Source organism: Brachycentrus maculatus, unplaced genomic scaffold, assembly GCF_059751285.1.
Source record: "Brachycentrus maculatus isolate JH-2025_06_01 unplaced genomic scaffold, ASM5975128v1 h1tg000187l, whole genome shotgun sequence".
NCBI lineage: Eukaryota > Metazoa > Arthropoda > Insecta > Trichoptera > Brachycentridae > Brachycentrus > Brachycentrus maculatus.
In genome coordinates this window covers 387-25,034 of record NW_028280938.1, presented here as the reverse complement: position 1 = coordinate 25,034, position 24,648 = coordinate 387, and the positions used below count along the sequence as shown (strand labels likewise).

Below are 24,648 nucleotides of genomic sequence, written 5' to 3'. Positions count from 1 at the left end.
TTCGCTCACTGCAATTGTTAACATTTATTTGTATTGGGTTTTCGATTTTTTGAATTATGTTGACCATGAGTTATTGTGATCATTCACCAATCCGATATAGTTTGCTGGCCTTTTCTCTGCGTAGAGTAACCATTTCTTGCATTATTACATTACTTCTTATCTTTTTATCCAAAAATGTCTGCGTACCACGGTTTCAAAGCCTTTTGGAGGGTTTCGTATGTTCTCACCCATTGCGAATTTAACATTACCGTATCTCACAATATTGGAATACGCTTCATTCTTTTTTTAGCCCTCTGTCGTACCTTGTTCGTTTTCGAAGCCCGGTTCATTGAAATAAACCTCTTCGCTCATTATAATAGCCTGAATCGACAATAAGACTTGTAATAAGGTGGAGACCTTTGCATCCCAGTTCTCTGAAGCACTTCCTCTCCAAGTGCCCAGCAAACTCAGACATACCTTACCACAGGCATATAAATTGGGGTTGAATCTGATTTTGCCATGACCAGTTGTTGTGAGGTTGACTTTAGGTGGGCCATTGGGATAATTATCATCGAAGTAGACATCGAATAGGAATGCCCCATGGCCATATGGAGTGCCATTGGACCCCATAATCATTGCTTGCATGAAATCGACTCGATCTTTATCGCATCTCACATAGACCCCGTTGGTGTGTTCATAAGGGAGAGCAGTTGAAATATCAGCGAGTTCTTGAGCCAGCCTAATCATTTTATTCTGGTTGGGCACATACTGCTGCGAGAACGATGACGAATAGTGATGTTTGATAAGCTTCGACCCTTCTTTCATATCAATATAGTCAAACCGGAGGTCTTTCATGAGCAGCTTATACTGTTTCTACATCGACAATTACAGTATGTTCTTCATTTATTCTTCAAGAGTATCCTCATTTGTGTTGGCCTCGTTGTACTCTTCGATGGCTTCCTCAATCTTCTTCGAGGTGTCGATAATCAGAATGGCCAGCTACTCAGAGACTTTGTCGTTTTTGGTGGCATCTTGATTCTGCTTCAAGCAGGCTATGAAAATTGAGGCTGTGTTCTCGAGTGATTTTATGAGAGATGATATCGATTCGATCTGTTTTGGTTGATAGTTTTTAGGGATTGCGATGAGCAGAGAGACCAGCTGTGGGTTTCTTGCGAATGTCTGCAGTATCTTGAACACAAGTTTGAACTTGGTTGGGTGCTTTGATATTTATAAGAGTGTGCCTGCTCGTAATGCGTCCTCGAGGTATGGTAAAAATGCAGATTCGAATATGTTGTCTAGCAATTTTTTAGGAATCGCCCAGTTTCTGAAATTAAGAAAGCTCTCGATCATGTTGAGAATAATTTCGATAACTTCGAACTATTTGTTCAGTTCGGCCTCAGTCACTCCTTTCATCCACTTCGTATTTGATGAGCTGTCGTTGCCGTAACCCACACCTTTCTTCTTCTTGACTTGCTTCACCCCGTCGTCTTCAGGCATGTTTTTGCTAGGCGAGTTGCTTTACACTGCGTTTTCTTCCTATTCTTCGATTTTCTATTGGTATTCTCGTTTGTAGATTCCTGTTAAAATCCTCAATCTTTCGAGAATGGTCGAGAATAACTAGTTCTACATGGCATGCTGCCTAAATTCGCTGCTTTTATCGACCTACAGGATCTCTGAAACGATTTTCAGGAGTTTCTGAGAGGACTTAGATTATAACTCTTCCCACTTTTTATCGTTGGTCTCGATATCGGGCAATCCTGAGAGCAATTTGAACAAAAGCTCAAATGTTTCAGTATCCTTTAAATACATCCCGAAGAAATGTGGGAAACTTGAGAATTTCTCGAGTTCGAGGACATACTGTGACCACTTTTCTTTGCGGCCTGCATTCTTCCAGGCTTAAATCGATTTCTTGAGAACTTTTATCATCGATGTAACCCCATTATTCTCTTCGAAGTACTTCAAAATACCTTTTCTGGGCAGATAGTTGACAGCCCTTCCTTTGTTGTTCGATGATAAATCGAGCACATGGCTCAACTAATCGATTTCCATATACAAATCGAGAATTGAATCTTAATCATTCTTTTTGAATAACTGCCCAATAACCGTATCCTCGCTGATCTTCTATAAACTAAGTGCTTTGCTATTGCTGGAATTATGAGCATTGCCAGCAGAATACATTTGCAGTTCATTGTACTTTTCGGCTTTTATTTTACACTTCATAACCTCTATTGCATCTTTGAGTTCTCTGACTGTAATCGAACTCGGGAATCGATACACTGGGAGAGATCGCAAGAGCCTCAATGAAGAAGTTGATTGAAACTTGGAACTCATGAAAAATAAAGGAGTTAATGGTTATGTTTAGATTAGCAATGAGGATAATGAAGAGTTAGCGCCTTACTTTATCGGGGCGGTGGTATTTTGTGATTATGCTGCGCTGTTGTATTTCTGGGCTTGCATTTTTTATGGCGATGACTCCAGGGACCAATATTCAGCTGACTCAAGAGCAAAACCATTGGACAATCCCTTTCCCAAAGCCCCCATTCCGAAATAGGAAGCCATAGAGTTTTAGATTGACAAGGAATACACAATTTCGCAGAATTGCACATTGTTGTAAAATATTTCTAATGTCTTCTCCTCCAGCAAGGCAAATTCATCATCCCCTTCGAGGGAAGAATCAACAACTATGGATAATAGGCTTTTATTGATTTGGCTGGCAGTATCAATGAACTCAATTGTTTTGGATTTTTAGTAAGTCAAGAAGAGCAATGTTTTGTCATTGTATTTCTTTTTGGCCTCGCTGCCTTTCTTTTCGTTGTAGCAGAACACACCTAAGATGACTTGGTTGCTTTATGGAGAGTTGGGGTTCGGAGGTTCTTCGATGTTCCTGAGCTTGAAGAGAAGAAGGAGTGACTATTTGGTATTCAGTACTTCTTCGATGTTGTCGATCATGGCTGCTTGGCCATGGTTCACAATCAAATTGAATTGGCATTGGGGAATGTTAAGCTTGCCTTGAAGCTACTTGAACAGGCATTACTTTTGTTCGGGAGATGCCAGAATGCTTGATGGCAGCCGGAACTTGTTATTACTGAAGGTATTCTTCGCCTTGGGGTTTTGGTTTGAGGATGAGCCCAATACCGTGTGGATGGATAATGAACTATGGTCCACCAGAATACGGTCTTCTTTGCTCTCATAGGGAATAATGCTGATGGGTATTTCATAGTAGCTGTTGAGAATCGGCAAGAAAACTTGACCCACAAATGCTTGGTTACTCTCCCCAATGTTGCCTCCCAACGATTCTTTCAATCTCTCCCCGATAACCTTCTAATTATCAGTATTCAGAACAGAGGCAATAATAAAATTAACAAACTGTTTCCGTAACTCACTATTCGCCTCCTTTGTCAGTAGTTTTTCCTCTTTGATGAGATGATCAAATATTTCTATGTTGTAGTTATTTTGGTTAATGAGCTGCTTGATTTGGGAATTGGCAGATAACTCAGTGAGTAGGTTCAACAAATAGATTATCTAATTTTGAACCTGTTCCTGATTCTCTTCTTGGTTTTGTTTGTTTGATTCGAGTTCGTGTTGTTTCTTAATTAGTTATAAAATTCGGAAGTGGTTATTTTATAGTTATTTGCTCTGCATGTACCACTCTCTGACACTTTTGTTTGAAATTATCAAGGCGCATAGAATGTCTCGATTTGCATTGTTTGAGGAGCTGTGTGAAGATGAGGATAAGTTTTTGAGGAGCAGGTAGACTTCGGAATAGTCGATGTCTTCAGGGACTGTGAACTTATCGGGATGTTCGTTGAGCGAGAGCAGCAGGCAGATATACTTGGATGTGGCTTATGATTTGCTCCTGAGTTTCATCAGGTTTACCAACGACTATTTCGTAAAATTGATGGAGATTGTGCCTTTGTGCTTGTTTGCGCGGATGACAATGTTGATAATCTGGCAGAATCGTTCGAGGAAGGGCTCGATCTTATTGATTTCATCTCTGCATTTGTTTTAGTCTCCGATACTGCTCATGATCGACAGGTTTGTGATAATGAACTCATTCAGCATTACCAGTCGATTCTTGAGTTCGATTTCATTCGCGAGTATGATTTCAGCAACAATCTTGGCGCACAAGTACTCATTGTTGAATGTTAGATACTTTTTGATGGTTTCGTCCCCGATTTCAGTGTTCACCTCACAAATTCGCATGATGAATTTATGCAGCACTCGCTCATAGGCGTCATTGTTCATGAGTAAACTGATGTTTGATAGACTGTTGTTGAAGAGCTTGACGATTTTTGGAGATTTGAAGAGACTCTCTGTGACTTGCTTGTAGCGGGGCTCCGAAACAAGCCTGATGAAGGCAATCAATGAACCCAAATAGGGACTAGGAGTTGTAGCAGGCGAGGCATAGGAGTAGCCCTGTATCGACAGGAAGTTTATTGAGCTTTTCAGGATCTTTTGTTTAGTTGGGAACATGTTCATCGCCAGACTCATCGTATCATTCAAGAGCGTAGTATTCTTATTGGTGATTGTAAGCCGCAGATACTTTATTTCGGGAGTCTTATTAGCATTCTTAAAGATGTTGACGTTGGTATTAGCAATGATGTTGCAATTGAGGTTCATTCCGAAGACTCTAACGGAGTAATTGATGTAGTAATCATCTGGCTGCAGGATCATCTTGCCAATGAATTTGAGTTACTTGGGGTCAGGGCCACCCTCCACGATGATCTCGTTGGGGATGCAAGACAGCTACTCGTTCGATGTCTTATACTCGAACCCGATGAATATTTTGGACAAGTTGATAACCTTGGCCTTGTCATTGTACTTCAACAGGATCTCGTGTGTCTGTTGAGTCGATTTGGGGTATTCGAACTCATACACGCTGTTCTTAGCGCCATTCTTATAAATAAGCCAGTCTTTGGGCTGCTTTGAGATTGTCTGCTCCAGCACGAATGAGTTGGCCATTTATTTCTCTTCGATGTGTTCGCTGCTCTCAACGGACTCATCTTCATTGACAATGACACCATTTATCTCCTGGGCTTCCAACTCGACAATTTTGTTCAAGACCTTTTCGAAGATAACTTCCTTGATAATATCCTCATCCATTTTATCAGTGTTCGCAGAGAGTTCTGTAATGAGGGTATTAACTGTGTGATACAGCTTATTCTCGTAGATCTTTTTGTAGACGAATGCAGTTTTGGGGTTTAGTTTGTTTATTTCGAGGGAGAACTTCTCGAATTATCGGGCTAAAATTTATACATTTATCTGTAATGATTTACTGATTATTTCCCAGGCTACAGCTTATATTTTCTACCAGTTTGAAATCGAGTTTGAATTCTTATTCTTTCTGTTGGTCGTAATATTCACAAAATGCCATGTGAGTAAATCTCTAAATATTTAATTGCCAAGCTAAACTCTTTCATCTTCCCTTAAGTTCCTCGAAATCAGAGTGGCCAAACATGAGGCAATCGACATCTTTATCGACTGCCTTTCATTGTTGATTATCTTGCTGTTGATCTCTCCTCCAACATTCAGCTCCTTGCTCAGGATCTTCGTGAATATCTGGATGGCCTATAGCTTCTTCTGCATTGACAGGTTATTCATTGTGGAGAGCCGACTTAGTTCCTATGAACTGTTCATGAAGTCGATTTAGTTGCGAAACAAGAACATGAATAACTCGTAGATCAGTGCTAAATTCTCATGTTACTCTTATTTGGACGGACTCACCTTCAGGGTTTTCAGGTTAGTTGAAGGTATTGTCGATTTGATCATTATCAAAATGATCTCCACAATCTTCTATGAGTATTTTTCATGTTGTAGGGCGGTTGTGTTGAGCAGTTCTTTCATGATAGCTCTTTTGTTTGACATTCTGAGGAAAGTTTCAATATAGAAGTGAATTATTTTGGAATCCTTCACATTGAAGTGATTAATATTTTTAGACAATAGAGTGAATTGCTCATTTAGTTATACTTCGCATTAGGCCTACTCGTCATAGGCTTCTTCTTCACCCGCAGCTTTCCTTCTCTCGCACTTTTCACTAATGTAGCCCATCAGCTCCTTCAATACGCAATGTATGTCCTCTTATCTACCAATCTTCTTGGCATTATCATTGAGTTAGTTCAAACCGATGCTGAAAAATGAATAAGCCTTATCTCTGGGAGCAATGCCATTCGATGACAGTAGCGTTGAAATATATCCTGCAAGGGATTTATCATCTTTGTATGCTTTAACAATAAGTGCAAACTGTTTATTGCTGCCAGAGGCATTCGAATTCATAATGAACTCAAGTATCTGTTTAATTGTCTAAAGGTCCACCCACCCATATTTATCATACAGGGCCAAAGTATCATCGATTTTGTTGGTGAATTTCAGGGAGAGTTTGAGGATGAGAGTGAATAGTTTTTTGGCAATATCGGAGTTAGCTGTATGCTTGCTTTTGCAGAGAGATACCGAATTGTTGAACACATTGTTAAATATTGTGCTTTCAGGGTTTCCTGACTCTTCTTAGAGTATTTCACATACTTTTGTTAGTTCAAGTAGGCTGTCTCTAAGCAAGCTATCGAGTAATGCTTCAGGAACTTTCAACTTCAGCAATAAAACACATACGTTTTCATGCTTTTTACATAGCTTCTTTAATAAGGTCGCAATTCGTTCTGCAATAGTTGTATTCCTTTCTAGTGTGATAAGCAGTTAGATGAGCTGAGTTATTAGCTGTTCATTCGGATAATGAGAGCCACCACGATTGGCGAGCTCATCAATAACGTAAATGGCAACAACACTGAGATACTTGTTGCCATCATTGGCACTTTACAATTCTTATTTGTTAATGTTGTTGTTTTCGACCATTTATTCTTTAATTAAACTCATTTCATGTTTGTGGGAGGTGTCACTTTCTATGGCATTTTCTGGCATATAGTAATAAGTGCTCGAATGGTTTCTCTCTTATATGCTATATTTGGACAGTTTATAGTTTAATGTGGGTTAGTTGTATGCTTTCATGAACAAAAGGTTATTTGTATTAAACTTGAACTTGCTGAGGAGTAGATCACATTCGCCAATATAGCTGCCGTATATCTCTGGGAAAATCTCACAATGGGGGATGCGATCGATTTATTTCAATGAAGCATGGGCTGGAGAGAAGGCAAAGGATATTTATATTAGCAAGTAACGGCATTTAATTGGACGGCATTGCAATGGGAGGCACAATGAATTAAGCTGTTTAGTCTTTTGTGAGGATTAACTGGCAACGAGCTGCTACAATGTGGCCTCGTTGTAAAATGCTTAGAGCTATGTTCTCCGGTTGTTGTGAGAATCGATGGAGCGTACTGTGATCCGCATTGGGGACTTCTTGTCTGATTTCTCGAAGGTGAGAGCAATGTTGTTGATTTCATAGACATTGAACATGTCGATTGTGAATTTTCTGTAGATGCTGCTCTTCTTTACGAGAAACCTGTTATAAATGAGGTTGTCGGAGTTTTGGATTTTACCGAAATAGGCTATGTCATCTTGTTCAGACTTCCTCTTTGGCTCAGATTGTTTTCTTTTCTCTAAAACAGGCAGTAATCCTTTCATCGCCTCGAGCAATAGTTCTTACTCGCAGGGAAACAATTTTAAAACTTCGAAGACAATTTCGACTGCAGATTGAGCATACTCTTTCAATTTTAATTTCAGCATGTGCTCAAATAATTGCTTATAATCAAGGTTGCCTGCTTTGGCGGCGAGGACCAGATTTTATGAGAATTTTTTGATGAATTATAAGTAGCTCAATTTCGCAGCCCTTTCGATGTTCTGGTCCAGGATCATTGCAAACAGTTTCGTCAGGTTGAAATTCTAGGTTACAATCAGGGATCGGTAGTCTTTATTCGTATCAGTAAGAATGAGAGGCAATAATTGAGGCTGAGCGGTCTCTACAAATGTTGCCAGCACCTATTTATACTCGTTTTCAAGCATAATGGCTTTGAGGTGTTGGGATTTGATTGATCTGCTGTTGATAATGTTCCATTTCGGTAGCTCCAACTTCCGTAGTGTTAAATCTGACTGCCCTAAATTGAATATCCTGATTGTCAAATCGATCGGAAACTGCGAAGTAAGGGAAGAGCCGATAATTTGATTCAGCTTAGTTTCTGACAATAAGGCGATGTCCATCACACCATTAACTAACGCAGTTTTGAACTTAAAGTTATTTGAAACCTGTCCCTACTGATCGACTGCCTAAACTCTGATTTAGTTGTCAAAATAACTGGTGAAGACCATTTTCTCATTTTATTGAGCCCTGTCGACCCGCTACTCGTAGCATTAGCCAAGGACTCCTACGAACCCAATTTACTCAATGGTTGCCAAATTGGTCTCATTGTCAGGCCCTTCGCTGAGGAGTTCGATTGAGAAATACGAAGCAATGCGGGACACCCCATCTACTTGATGGCATGGGAATTGAACATAGACTCTCTTCATTCCTTGGGGAATTACAAATTTATATTTCTTCACGGGCTGCTTCTCGAAGTCTTATGAGAGCCAAAAATATCCATGATGTGTTTGGTTTGTTGAACTTTTTCCGATTTTCTATAGTATTACAGTATTTATAGAGAAACTTTTATTCTACAAGTGCTTTAGTATCAGTGGTCTCTTCCCAGGGTTCAATGGGCAGTTCGGATATGCCATTTGCACTGATTTATCATTCGTAACACAAACCAAAGAAAGCTGGCTATACTGTTTCGACCCCGCAGACAGCCTTTCAGATGCCTCCTCGCAAATGCCTTCTTCAGTGATATAATTTGCAGGTTTGGTAGCATTCTGATAAATTAAATCGAGCTCTAAATATCCATGAGAGGATATTGTCTGCCCTCCCTCGACGGTATGCTCTTTATTATAATCTTCCTAGTCGTCTTCCTTTAGGCTTTCGATAGCCTCTTCCTGCTTGTCAGATACGAACATCTGCAGGGATCTCATTTTTTACTCATATATTTTCGCATAGGTAATCTTGCCTTCGTACACGGTTGTCTTATCTTCGTAATGAACAATGAGTGAGAAAGTGAGGCCCAGGTCATTTTTGATGATGCTCTTGAGTTCGATGTTTTTCACTTTGCCTTACATGGGGATGTCCTGATCCTCAATCATAATCCACCCGTATGCGGCTTATTTCTGCTACGTCGCCGTTGAGCTTAAGTAGTACTGATACCGGATGGGTTTCTGCTCGATCTCGTAAGCCTAATCGTTGATGGTGAAGTAGGAGAGATCCACAAACTCTTACTCCTTGTTGTAGAACATTGAGTAGTATTTCGGATTTGGTCCGAATAGTCTAATCCTGAGCTTACCTTTGAAGAGTCCTCCTAAAATTAGAGGGGCATAAGCAAATTTGGATTCCCAAGCATAAGCCTCCAGCATTTATTCTTATGGTGCGATACTCTCAGAGACTACTTCCTGCTCCTCTCCTAACTATTCTGCAACCTACTACTTTATTTACTCCAATGGTTATTATTGTTTAGGATCTACTTCCGGCCGCTTCGCCTCGCATACTGAGCAAACCAACGATGCAGCGCTGTTAATTAATGTGCAAATTTCACATCTCCATTCTGCATTGCCGGAGTTGGATTATTTTTTTGTTTAAGCGGGCTCATTCATATACTTTTTGAAGATCAAGTCAATTGCATCTTCTAAGGATGAATTTTTGCACTAGATCAGAGCCTTCTTGGAGGGATTCAAAGCAAAACCCATCGACAATAGAGTGTTTAGTAAACTCTTGTTGGGCTCTAGTTCCTATTTTTTGGGCTCCTTCTTTGACTCCTTGGCCTGCATCTTTTACTAAAGCTGTTTCAGTATCTTTTATGGTGGCTTTACTTTATCAGCATACTTCAGACAGTTTTTCAATATCTTATAGATGCTCGGCTCGGAACTATTCACCGATTGCATTTCCTCCGATTCCTTCTGATATTGGTTCAACTAATTCTACTTCTTAAATCCCTTCTTCAAATTTGTTTAGGTTAGTTTAAATACTTCGCTTTATTTGTTGAGAATGCAAAGCCTGTCGGTCTAGGCGAGCCAGATAACAAGGTAGTTCTCGGTTGATAGGATCTGTTTTATCTTAGAATTGAAATGGATGGCTGGTGCGTTGTTCAAGTATACACTCTTTGGGATTGTGAAGCTAGATTCAGGCTGTGGAAATAAGCATCTGTTAGTTCCAAACATCAGTTCTTGCTGGTATTGAGACACCAAACATGGTCTTAGGCTTCGGCTTTGAGAACATCGGAAGCTTTAGAATTTTCTAAGGATTAGTTCGCACGTTCTATGTCTTAGATTTTATGAATAGATAATAGGCTTTTCACTTATTTTATTGCGGTCCATGAAGCTAAAGAATTGCTGTCCCCAATTGTTCCATTCTTAAATAGATTTAGTAATGTAGTTTAGCTTATGGATTTCCCCTGCGATCGAGAGTCCGCTCATCTGCAGAATTTCTATCTATTTCTGACTAAACGAAACCCTGATCCGATCATTCGATAAACTCTACGCTATTTCAGAGAGATTGAATTATTTTTATCCTGGGAACCTACGAATTAAGCGAATTGAGTCCCCTCCCCGAATGATCAAAGTATTGGCATCGAGGACATCTAGCTATTTATTTGAAACTGGCTGCTCCTCCTTGAGTTAATTTTATGAGTTATCCAGGGAAAGTGGAGCCAGCTTAGCATTATTTAGAGTGCCGAAGATGTTAAAGATAGAGAGTTTACCTTAGGGGTCTGCCACTGCATCCGATAGAAATAAGTTCACCCGGAGGCCTTTAATTCGAATGAAAGGAGTCCAACTTTTGACTGTCTCAGGAAGCTTCATACTTTTCTCGAATTAGTGCACAGCCTTTTTGGCCCACGCACCAAAGATGAGATTCTCTAAATCGAGCTTAAAATATATTTTGAGTGGGCTCTGAGCGGTGAATTAAATTGCCTGCTATTGCTTGCGGTCTTCGCTTCGAACCCCCACAGTCAATAACAAGCAGTTGCCAGAACAGAATAAGCCCCATAAGGCCACTCCTGATGTATATGCAATGTTCATGTCACATTCTTGCAGGCGATCCGACTTACATGTTAGCAGTTGACCAGATGGCCCTATCAGGAGACTCTTATTCTGGGTTCGCTTAAACTTTAAGTAACGATCCACTTTGAAGTTCCGAATGGGCAGCTATGTGATCTTGGTCTCTGATTCAGTTTAATGGCGACTGTTTTTAATACACAAGCTATCATTTGTGAGCAGGAAACTTTTCTGGGACACAGGATCCCATACTTAGCCTCCTTCCTTACGCAGAGGTATTCTCTATGCGTTTTGTTCACTCAACATCTTAAAATATTAACAAATCTGAAAGTGTATTCCGAGTATATAAATATATTCATCTTAAAAAGAGTGTATTTGTTGCAGAAGCATTTAATGATATCTGGAAGTGTTACAATTAATTGTTTGATTTAGTTATAGTCATATAGTCATGGTTAAGGGTTGTCCGAATGAAGCCTACAAAAATGCCAAATAAATTCTTTTATAATTTGGAATCCGATATTCTCTAATTTTAATATCATATTGAACACATTGCAATTGCCATATGGGACTAATTAATGTTTCTGGCTTGTTGAAATAATTGTGATTTGTATTTATTATGCTTGAGATTTAGGAGAAATATTAAGTCATGTTCAAAACACAAGCGATAGCAAAGTCTATAATTGGCCCTGATGCCTACATTCCTTGACAATGAAAATGAACAACAAGAAAAGATCTATATCACAAACCAAAGACATTAGTGAGTCTTCGCTTCGATGTTTGAGAGTGAACTTGCAATTATTAAATAAAAACTGTCGAACGATATATATTTTGTAAACCTCAACTCAGTTAATTTAAATAGGCTCATCAAAATATAGCTTAATTAATTGCTACAGATGATGATGATGATGAATTAATACGAATTTAGGTTTGAAATTTCACGAAATTTTGGATCCGAGTTTATAAGATTAATGGCTAATGTACTTATTGTTTGTCCTGTGAATGTTCCTTACAGCATTAATTCTAAACTGTATAGAGAGTTAGCATCCATATATTCAGATATCACGACCTTTATCCTGCAGAATTAAATAATAATATTAAAACTAAATCCTAAATAATAAATTCGTTAAAGATGTTCAGCAGTATCAAAAAGACCCACAACCTCAGCAACTCCGACTTGGGCACTGGGGAGACACTGTTCGAATTCCTAAAGAGAAAGAAGAGAGGGACGGCTGAAAACTCTACGAAAAAACTAAGAGAAACTCACAATCGATCTATTCTTGATTGCAATTCCATCGATTTATCCCCAATGGCAGCCGAAACTACTCCAGGCTACTTTACCACTCGAGCACATCCCAAAGTAGACATCACTCCTCGGAAAGTCACCTTTGCTGAAGAAGATCCCTCCAGCAAGCCAAAGTGTGCGAGGACATTTGTTGAAATGATTTCTCCGCTGAAGAGAAGAGCTTCATTTGGCTATAATACTCAGGCTTCCAATCCCTCGTAGGCTCTTTATTAATCGAAATAATAGCGGCAACCCCAATCTAATAGAAAGCCAAGTGCTTCAAAACAGCCTCACACTCAAAAAGTCATAAACTAATCATTGTCAAGTTTAAAGCAGACCCTCTAAAAACTGATGAAATAGGGTGCATCCTTAAAAAACAAATCGCACAGTTTAGCAGTCTAACTACGGCCAATATTGAAATACGTCGAATAAGGCACCAACAAGAATTTCGCAAAGTACTCACATTTAACAATCTTAGACGAGCAGAATAAACAAAAGAGAAACTACGCCTATTCGAACACAGCTTCGCCAACTACCTATAAATTGAAGATGTCAATGAACAAATCTAAACCTTTCACCGCAACCTGCAAGCACAAAGACTCTCGATCTAGGCCTCACTACACGCGGAACAACAAACCAAGTAGGATGCGAGTTACCAAGCAACAAAGTAAAATCAAGATGTAAGCAGTTTATAATAAGTTTGTAGAATAAGTATCGGCAGGTTCTTGCGGAGAGAAATGAGCTTGAGAGGAAGGTCGATGCTTTGTAGCGCAAACTCTGCAAAATATAAACTCGAAAATAAAATGAAATAGAGTAGAAATAGAACAATTTTGAGGAGCATCGCGAAATTACAGCCAACAAAATTGCCACGCTCCAAAATATTATCGATTAACTCAAACAATAAAACTACCAATTAAAATAATAACTCCAAGACGAACAGAAGGCTCTCAAGGAGCAACAGAAACTAGTGAAAGAGCACTTATACAAATACCAGTAGCAATAATAGAGAATAAACAGGTAATCTGCCAGAGTCAAAGCCGCGAAGGAGGAATTGCTGCTTGACGAAATTAACAAAATTAAATAATAGTTCAACAACGACATGAAGAAAGTGGCGGAGTTGTACGCGAGGAAGGAAAGTGAGCAGGCCGGAGTGTTGGAGCAACTCAGAGTGGAGAGCAATAGACTGAGGGCGATTATTGATAAAGATGGGTCGGTGGTGAAGATTGTGGAAGGGGAAAACGATAAGCTGCGGGTGCAGGCCAGCAAGTACAAGAAGAACAATGAGTGCTTAGTGGATGATCTATTCAGGATGAACGAGGAACTGTACCAGCACTGGATGGCCTTAAAGGATGTCAAAATACTGGCGACCAGATTGAAGATCATGGATAAGTTTTAGACCATATATCGAGACATTGCCTACAACGAGCTGCTGTTCGCATGATAGTTGCTCCCTTAATATTACCACACTTAGTACTATCACTTTGTATTACCACTTAATATTAACACATCATATTACGAATTATTATTGATTACTTAATTACTACAACACATTACTATGACGCATTATTATAACACATGGCACTAACATTATTGATAGTTTCGGATATGCTGACAGATTGACAGATATATGGATCACTCATCAATTGATAATTTCATCTTACTCCGCTTCAACTCATCCTTTTTAGCTTTAATGTAATTTTCAGACCTATATGGTGATCGGATGGATCTCTTGGAAATATGTGATACATTTGAGGCCATCTAAATATTCTACTATCTCATTAACTATTTCTTGGTTTCGGGTGTCGATTGGTAATGTGGCTGTTTCCTTTATGGGTTCATTGTTGCTGCTGACATGGGTAGATAAGTCGCTTGGCTTCCTGATTTAGTTTATCGGGAGTGCCTATGATGTGAGTTCACTTTCTCCAACTCGACTTGATTGGCATTGATTTTAGATTGGTGGTAGTTCTCGTGGATGACAGATTTTGCTTATTCGAATGTTACTCCACTTTTTATTCCTTTCATCACGAGATTGAACTTCTTCTCGGAGTCATCGTACTTCGACACCTTTATTCGGGACATCAGCTCCACGATATTATGCAGCATGGATTCTTCATTCTTCTCTTTGAGTTTTTGTTTTGTGGCTTCGGGTTCGTTTGTGTTGTAGGAATCGTGGTTTGGGGATGTCGGGGAGCTGCGGCTGACATTCACACTTGCTGGCTGGTTCTATGCGTAGTTTTAACTGAACCACACACGTGTTTCGGCCTTCTTTGTGATGATCACCATTTAGTCCGAAATCTGGAATGGCACTTTGCCAGGAATGTGAAGTTTCAAATATTTGGCACCTCTGAGTATATTGTACATGACTGTCATGTAGTCCGTTTCAGTTAGAGTATGAACCTCGGATAGTCTGTAGGCAGGCTGTTCCACAGCAACCTTCACAGTTCGACTGTTATCACCACAACATCCTTTGGCCTGGTCATCAATGCTAGTGATCCCTATGATTTGAATGATGTTGTGTTCTTTGGAATCCTGCCTTTGCTCGTAAATATGGATGTGGTCAGCCAGCTTCTCTGGCGCATAGACAACCTTCTTTTGCGATGAAGAGGTCAGATCGCTCTTCGGGATTAGTGACTGCGAAATATAGAGCACAGATTGATGCTCTTCGATGACATCATGAGAGTCGTCAGCATTGGCGAGAATGGCATAGTGGTTGCGCTCGCCTATCTTGGTATAATTCTTGCCTTGAGGAAGGAGGAGGTGAGATGGAAGTTTGGAAGAGTTGACGCCCATTAATATATTTATTATTGTATATGCCGAATAGTGTAGTTAACCAGGATTAGAATAATTTTATTGCGATTTAGTTAAGCATACTGTTTGTTTATTAATTCTGATATTGAATTATACTTTATGCCGAGAGCATTTGTGTATTAATGGGTTTGCCTTATACAATATGGATTAATTCATTATTATGAGGTTTATTGATAGAAGACGATCATATCATTGCAGATTGCATAGGCTGAATTAATCAGATGCTTAGCTACTCTTCGAATATCCCATAATCATGTAGCATGCTGCTGGATTCTGGCAGATATGGCTCCATTGGCGTCTCAGCGCTGTATTATTCGGGTATTTAATCGAATGCGATGTCTTGTTCATCAATACATTCCGGATTGTTCTTAATCGCATTTGAGCGCGTGTTGAAGATGCGAACAGTTTCTCGAAAAGGACTGCTGCCGTCTGCTGCTGATTATTTATTGATCCGCTTGAGAACCCTGTTTTTGAATCTTTAGTACCAGCCTTTACTGAACATGAACTTTTCCTCGTATTTATCTGGTGAGACAATTCCCTTTTTCTTTCGATCCATGCATTTTTATCTGGATCTCTCGCGACTAAATTACGCGGACACTGATCTTTCACGATTGAGCTACTTGTTTTAAGCAAGCATTTCTGTTTGTTGCTGGAATGGCCTTCCTGACTGTCTGTCAAGCATTGTTTAGTTTCGATACTCTTTTTGTTGCTTCAACTGGCTCAAGATGTACTTCCCCTGTCTGATAATTTCCCTTCTTCTGGCATTTTGATGATTTCTGATATACTTTTCCAGCTCTTCCTCAAGCTCTGGGTATCGTGGTTTCCTTCCGCTTTAACTCTCTATTGATCCCTTCTTCTCGAGCCATCTGAATATGTTCTTGGCATGCACTTTATGCTATTTCGATTTCATGCGGATGATTGTCCTGAGCTTTTTTGGAAATTCAACCTTGCCTCGAGATGGCTCACTGCTACTGTCGAGTTGTGCCGGATTGTGGAGTTATCGCCTGATGAGAACTTGGTTGACATCGCTGCCAAGGATCAATTCGATTTCCCGAATGATTTGTCTCTTGAAATTATGGGAATATTTCTTGTATTTCTTGCCCATTTGGACATTCGGAGCAGACTCGACATTCGCCAGTTTCATTTCCTTTTCCACTGGGTTATTCAAATAATTTTATTAAATTGAGTATTTTGTCAATAGCGACTTGAACAATCTCGCTTTGAGTTCTTCGTGCAGCAAATAAACAATGGGCTTTTCTTCAGGGTGGTCCAATGTGTACAATTCGTGTGGGCCTACTCGGTTAGGAAACAAGTTTTTGGCAGTCTTATTAATTGATATCAGACTGTTTTCATTTGGGGACTCAAACTCGTTAAGGGCGAATGTCGCTTTGACAAAAGATAAGGCTGACCTTATTTTGTTCTGAATGATGACCCTGAAGGCTTCGAGATTGCCCAAAGGTTGGTTCATGTTTGTTAAATGTCTGCATGAGGAATCAGAGTTAATGATGCATTCCTTAATTTTAATTAAATTGGGCAACTGTCGAGGAACATATTCACCGTATTTATATTATTATGCGGAATTCATAGGTATGTCTGTTCATGCATTATATTAATTTGGGCTTTTATAAGACTCAAATCTCGGAATTGTATGGCTGAACGCTTAGCCAAAGTCGATGAATTTGAGATGGAACAGTAAACTGCTATATCCTTGATCAAATGAGAATCATTTTATATGCAATAAACTTCATTTCGTAAGCAGCCTACCTGAACACTACACGAGAGCAATACTATATAAATAGGAGACTGATACCGAAGACTAAATAATAAAGCTTGAAACTTCCATAAAACAATTCTTTAAAAAATCAAAATACATCAAAATTATATATATATAATTGTGATTAACGAACTGATAAATAGCATAGAGATAAAGATGAAGAAAGTCATTGGCCTGTCTTTCGCTATTTGCTTTATGTTTTAGAGCTGATGATTACAGATAGCCAAAGTTGTATAATTGTGTTTGATAGCTCTGAGAAAGTAATGCACAATGATTGATGGAATGTCAGATGAAATGAAGAGATCATGCATTGGGTTTGTCATCGACCGGCGTTTATTTTCTTTATTTGGCTTTTTTCCAGTAATCGTCCATCTCTTCATTCATTTTTTGGGAGGCCAGCGTATGATCTTTCTTTATTTAATCTTTGCCTTTCGATGTCCCGGGCTTCACCCAGTACTATCTGATTTGTCGATCGAGGTCATCCTTGGACTCCGGATTCTTTCTGCTATTCTTCGCATCGAATTTTTTGTTCGCTCTTTTAAAGCGACCTGCTTGATTTCCTGAATCTTACTGCCGATTCTGTTGCTTTTTCCTGAAGTTGGGGGTACCTCTTGAATTGTCTTCTTTGTTGAATGGTCGATTTGATTTGAATATTTTGCCTGTCGGCTTAACTCTCCTATTGCCTTTGTTTGCCTGTCCTTTTGCAGTCATATATGAAACTATCCTAAATTTTATAAACTCTTATAAAATTGTGAAGCAATTTAAATAACTACAGTGGCATTTAAGAGAATGGCAAGTTAGATATCGCTAATAGGCTCTTCATTATTTTTTTCTGGTTTAAATTGAATAGTGTTGTTTAAATTGCATTTTTGTCTTTTTTAATGTTTGCAGAAATCCTGTATATTTTCTGTATTAAAATGCAAAAGCTTGTATATATACTTATATATGCATAATATATAATAAATGAACAGTGATGATCACTTCAACTAATCAAAATCCGCCTCATCGTTGTCAATATTACTATTTTTCCTATTCCTATTGTTCATATTTTTGGCGCTGATCATAAGACTCCTCAACTGCCAAACCAGAATCCCCTGCTTCTGATCCATTTCCTTAATTTACTTTTATAAGCTCTTTATACTCTTTTTGAGGTCCCCGAGCCGATTATTTTAATTGTCTTCCATGTTGATCTTTGTCTTGTTGTTGAATTCTTCTAATTTCTCCTCAATCTTCTATTGATGCTGCAGCCCATCTTTGAGCTGTTCCGAAAGAGCCGTAGATCTGCTGGCTAGCATTTCATAGCTTTGGTTGATCGTGCGATACTCCTCCGCGAGCTCTTTCATATTTAGGTTTATCTTTGACTACTTGAGTCTGATCTCTTGCAGATCTGACTCTATCTTAGTGAACATTGCAGTAACTGGAGGCCGAACTCCTCGAATTAAGTCAGTTATTTTCTGAGATAAGAAGCAGAAATACAGATGAGCATATCTTGATGGTATCGAAGTTCTGGTTGATACTATGTTTCTTTCTGGCCTACTTCGCATAGATAGTAATCTCATTAAGTTTCTTCTCCACTCGCAAGCACTCTGCTCTCCATTCGAATTCGTCGACCCTGGCAATAATCATATTGTTGTCTTCCTATTCCCCTCCATACTACTGTATCTTTTCGAGTAGCTTCTTCTTGCCGTCGTTATTGCTATGTCTGGCATATTTGTTGTTGTTGAAGAACACTGACTGCTCGAATTGTGACTACTCTATGCGATAATGAGGCATCTGTACATTCCATGGATTCGGAGGATATTTCATGTTCGTCCTTCTATTGTTTGTCTTCTTCGGGCTCTTACTTCTCGAGTTGTTCTTCTTTTTCGACGAGCATCGGGGATTGCTTTGGCTATTTGAATTGGAAGTTTGAGCGGATGAGCTCTCGGTTGAGTACTTAATTTAAAAGATAACAAATTGTCTCTCCATAACCCTGCCTATTTTCAGCACATATGTACATTCAGCATTTCCTCTGCGTTTATCTATTCGATTCGAATGTTGGCTGCGACCAAATCTACCAATAGTTTGCGGCATGCGCTGCTTGGAGTGCTCCAGTCGATTTGGGTCTTCGTGTAAAGAGCTAGCTTCTCCTTCTTTCTGTCAGGTTTGCTGAGGCCAATGACCCAGTAGCATAGCTACAAGAAATAGTTGAGCTGCTCGTTTTATTGAGAGTTGCGGACATTTTAATCAGGAATCGCAAAGTAGTATTTATGGATGGGCTTCCTTGCTGTAACAGTGCAGAAGTTGGTGATGTAATCTAGAAGGTTGAGCTTCAGATGAATGTCGTCCATGACGATGTAGGGGTCCAATAGTGGTTTCTTTATTCCCTTTAGGCTTTTCTCTGCTATCTCGAGGGCCTGCTCAGAACTTAACCTATGGTTCGTATCGACTACGATCATCTTTTTGATTATCTGGCTGAGTTCTGGGGAGTACTTATTAGAAATTGGCTTGTAATTACATTTCGTGATATTCTCAAACAAATCCATCAAACTCATCTTCTACTGCTTGTTACGAAAGGGAGAGTTTAACTCGCATAGCTCGTATGCGATGCAGCCCAACGACCATACGTCAGCGTTGAAGTTATAGCCCGAGTCCTGAATTAACTCTGGGGACATATATAAAGGCGTTCCGACTTTGGAGTAAGCTTCGAGAGTCTCTGAGCCAAAAGCTCGGCCTAGGCCTAAATCACCGATTTTGAGGGTCATGTCATGACTAATGAAGATATTTGCTGGCTTCAAATCCCTGTGCATAATCTTTTTCTCGTGCATGTGCTTTAAAGCACTCGCAATTTGCGTGATATATTCCCAGACAACTGCTTCCTCAAAAGAAATATCGTCGGAGGTGTGCTATTTGATGAGTTTTTTGAGGTCGCCTCTTTCAGCCCACTCTGTCGCGATGTAGAGTTCATTGTTCTAAATGAAGGAGTCGACGTATTTGATGATGTTGGGGTGGTCTAATGCTTTCATGAGGTCAATTTATTTTAGACATTTTTATCTTTGCTTCTGATCGACCATGTCGAAGATCTATATCACTCATGGCTAGATGTACCTTTATTTTCTTGAGGGCGTAAGGGATTTTATCTTCTCCTTCTGCTCGGTATACATATGAAAATTTGCCCTCCCCGATCATCTTTATGATCTTGTATCCCTTCACGGTTATGCCCTCGAGGTCTCCACCACTTTTTTTATTCATAATTGAAATATTTAAATTATGTATTTTATGTTTGATAGTTGTTACACTTTCACATCTCTGTCTGCAATTTATAGCCATCTGCAATTCCTAAGGATATTCCTATACGATGGATATTCCTATGGGGAGATATTCCCATGTGCATATGTATATTAATATATAGATATTAACATGTAGCATGTGTATATTCGCATGTCGATAGATATTCCTAAGTATGCATTTATGACTCTCATTCAACCGAACAAATGAATCATGATAACTTGGGGTACAGATCTTCATAAGTCTTGGTGATGTCTGTGTCCTTGTTCCTCATTTCCTCCTCCAGCCTCCTGATTTCATAATTGATGAACTTCAGAGCTTCATCTAACCGGCTGTAGTGCTCTTCTGCTTTTATTTCGGTGAGATACCTCGAATAGCAAGTAATACTCTTGAGTGGATGCTAAATAGAAATACATTCATTGTCTTCACTACTTCCTTCATTCTACGCTTCCATGCTATGGTTCCCCATGGTCTTCTTGTCCTCCAAGATCTTGCGCAGGTGTTCATCATTCTTCAGGAACACAATTTCATCATAGACTTCCGAACATAATGGCTTCTTATTGGCTTGTGATCCAGAGGTATGGTTATGCAGCTATTTATAATCATCATTCAGGTACTTTCAGCATATGCGGGACTTGGATGAAGGGCATATCTGGATGATTGAAATGAATTCGAATTAGTATCTCAAACTCACCCCACCCCAACTACTGTATTTCATATGGAGGCTTTACAATTGCTATTAATGTTAGCGATGCTGATACTTTTCACAGGGTTTTCAAATGACGAATGCAATTGGAATTCTACAAAGCTAATCAAATAGCTCAGATCTTCGTTGTTCGCCCCACGGACATAACAAATCCATTTGTGGGTGTAGGACTATGATTTCTTGCCGAGTGAAAATGCCATCGACCCGTATACAAATGGAAAGACAACTGCAGTTTATGGCTCCATTTTCATTATCACCTGAAAATATTATAAAATAATCACAACAAAGTAAAGCACTTTGATCGAACTTATATGGCACTGACTTAATTCTGAATTATAAATTTATAGATTTTAAGTGGAATTTAAAATGTATGGAAATAATAATTTCGTTATGAGTGCACCTGATAAGGTTGAGGAAATTGACTATGAGCCTGATGTGCTTCGCTTTAAGAAAATATGGAACTAAATCAAGGAAACTAATCAATAAGCCAATCCAAACAAGATTTCCAAACTGGTTGTGGCTTCTAAGAAGCAATAGAATTCGAAAGATAAGGCTCCACCTCCCAATAAATCGATTAAGATTGTGTCGTCGTCTAAAAATATGCACAGAAACCCTAAACAAAATCCTGAAACGACCATTGAAGTTGTCACAAGCCCATTGGGCTTCAATCGTAACGACTTATAAAATCAGAAAAATAGGGTCAATCAATAAACTCTTCTGCAGGTTGCTCCTGAAGGAAGGGGCCCCCAAGCTATTTCTGATACTGACAGTTTAGAGAATAAGCTTTCGGAAAAGGATTACGAACTCTCGTTGCTGAGGGTAACTAACGCACGGAACTCTTAACGCATCAGATTCTTAGAGCAGTAGATCAGCAAAAGAGATGAAAAGATCCACCAGCTCGAACTAAAGCAAAGACAGTTGGTCAGCAAAAACGGAGAATTTTTAGACAAAGAGAGAGTGTTCGATTACGGGAAAGTCGAATACGAGAACTATAAAAATGATTCAAAGAGATTGCTGAAGATGCTACAAAACACATCATAATACCAGACATTCGCGAATTTGGCCCTCGAAGATAATGGAATAAGGTTTCTACATGAGGTAAATAAAAAGGTGAAAGGAAACCTCGACTCGAAGAGCCAAACCAAACTTCATTTCTGCACTTGCAACAAAGATTTTATTCCTGAAAGCGCATTCTGGATTCCCGAGAAAATATAAAATTTCGGCAAATAGTTCGTGAGGGAAAGAAACGGATAATTGACAATAGCGGAGCAGTAGCTGCTCCTCTACGAACTAAATAAGATTTGGAGGGAAAGGTAAAAGCGCATAATCAATAACATTACATCTCAGAAGAATAAATAAATAGCGGGGCTGAAGAGGAAAATGTCATCAAAGAGAAACTGTAGTGCCACAATGAAGGAAGAATGATCGTTTGTTTTTATCTCTTTTTTATTGAAGATTTGGTGATGCAATTGAGCTATGGTTGTATGGGTATGGTAGATTATTATGTCTGCCTTTCAATTTCCGTTGTGAAACTGGCATATATATTCATCTTGCAGGTCGATACTACTGCAATATTGCCGAAAAGATGGGGAACCAATAATCGAAAATGAAAATAACATAGTAAAATAAGCGGAAACTGGATAAGGGAGAGCCAGTCTTTTTGGGCGCTGGTGTGAAAATCACGAAAGATCCCATAACAGGCAAATTAATAGGAGTGCCATAGGAATGGGTGAAGAACTATGATTTGCCCATCGACGTCGACATGAACAAAACTGTAAAGACCAAGCATCTTTCGCAATCCATCAAGCCTGATGCGAACCTGCCTGATTCAGTCATAGAGTTCATAAACCAGCAACCAATCTACATCGGCAAGTATTTATCCAGTTAGTTAGGCCAACTAATTTCGAGCACAAGATGCACTTAGAAGTGGATGCGAACAACCCCATGGGCATCAAAGGACTCAACGACGATATGATGAAACTGTTCAAGAAAAACGATCTCTCCAACAATGATATTAAGGATAATCCGACTGCGATGATTAAAATTATTCAGGGTCTTGAGAGCTAGGACTATATCCCTGACAATGCATTAATAACTGACGATCAGTTCAAACAATAAATCATGAAGATCGAGTTTAAGCCCTCAAATCCAAATTAAATGTATAGGTTTGCCAAGCAGCTCGGAAAGGGAGCAATGTGCACTGTCTACCAAGCATTTAATCGCAAAAACGAAGCATAGTGTTGGGCAGTCCGAGTCATGAAAGTGCCCGAGGAAGAAATGTTGCACAAGATCAAAATCTAAGCAGCAGTGATGTCGATGTGCCACAATGTGAACATCGTGAACTACCACTCTTCGTACCATTACATGAACTGCCTGTTCATGTTTATCGAGTTCATGGATGGCGGCTGCTTAACAGAAGTCATCTACCAGTACATTCGGAAGATACCTGAAAAAGTGGCAGCCTTCATCATGCGAGAAATACTCAGGGGGCTCGATGTCCTGCACGAGCATAAACAAATACATCGAGATCTCAAGAGCGACAATATTCTCGTGGATAAGAAAGGCCGTATAAAGGTTGCTGATTTTGGTTTCGCAATCCAGCTGACCAAGGAACAGAAGAATAGAAAGTCGGTTGTGGGGACACCTGCATGGATGGCTCCTGAACTCATCAAAAAGGAAAACTATAACGAGCTCGTTGATGTCTGGTCGGTAGGAGTTATTGCTGTCGAACTTGCCGAAGGATAACCCCCATTTCTAAGATTGCCTCCATTGAAAGCTATGTATTTCATTTCGACCAAGTAGCCCCATCGTCTTCCACCTGGCAAATTCTCATAAAGCTACTCCAGCTTTGTTGCTAACTGCCTTGAGAAGGATTTATAGAAGCGTTGGTCGATTAAGCAACTATTAATGCATCCGTTCATTACTCAAATTGGGGAGGGGCACAACTAAAGATCGATGTTCGCGAAGATGGTGGCAGATAAGAAAGATGTGCCACTCTCGGAGCTGATGGCTCAATCCTGATTGGTGTATGTCTATGTGTGTGTGTATGTGGGTATGTGTGTGTGTGTGTGGAATAATAATGAGATTAAATAATAATAGAAATAAATAAATCATTTAATTATGACCATCACCATCCGGGCTCGCAAACTCAGAGTGAACAAGCTGCTCGCTAGGAAATAATTGGTTCTAGAAGTATTCCACGAAGGAAAACCCAACGTCTCTCAAGAGGAACTCAAGCAACTCATTTCCACCAAATTCAAATGGGATGCCAAAAACTTGGTGCTCTTCGGGTTCAGGACTGCCTTCGGGGGAAATAGATCCGTCGGATACTGCTTGTCCTATGACAGCCAGCAGAGCATTATCAAGTTCTAGCCCAACTACCGCCTCAGAAGAGCAGGAATCCTTCCCAAAAGAAACCCAAAGAGAAAGCCCGAGAAATAACTGAAAAGAAAGATCAAGAAATCCAGGGCTGGAGAAAGAAGGAAAGTATTGGCCACTCGCAAGACTTAAACTAGAGCCGATATCAAGAGAGGAAAAGTCGAATTCCTGAAAAAGATTATCGCCGCATGATGTCAACGCAATCTTATCAATATATCTCCACTATTCATTCCTAATTCTACTTCCATATCTGAGTTGTGTTTGTATACTCCTATTCACACTTGTTGATTCCTATCCAGGCTGTATATTCCTCTACAGACTGTATATTCTTATCAAACTGTCTACTCATATCCAAGCTATATATTCATATATCCAAATTATGAACAAACTCGAATCATAATATCAAATAGTTTCGCTCCCACATGATTACAACACAGGAAA

At 39.4% G+C, this 24,648-nt stretch overlaps 1 protein-coding gene across 1 annotated transcript; it reads left to right on the top strand.

Moving 5' to 3' along the window:
* The first annotated feature begins 23,139 nt into the window (after positions 1-23,139).
* LOC148307855 (serine/threonine-protein kinase pakC-like) lies at positions 23,140-23,574 on the top strand. The gene has a single exon (XM_088262713.1). The coding sequence runs from the start codon at positions 23,140-23,142 to the stop codon at positions 23,572-23,574; it is 435 nt and encodes a 144-aa protein (XP_088118839.1).
* Positions 23,575-24,648: the final 1,074 nt, after the last annotated feature.

Excerpts from the sequence above, each read along its gene's own strand:
- LOC148307855 (XM_088262713.1), top strand. The coding sequence starts at position 23,140 with ATGTCGATGTGCCACAATGTGAACATCGTGAACTACCACTCTTCGTAC.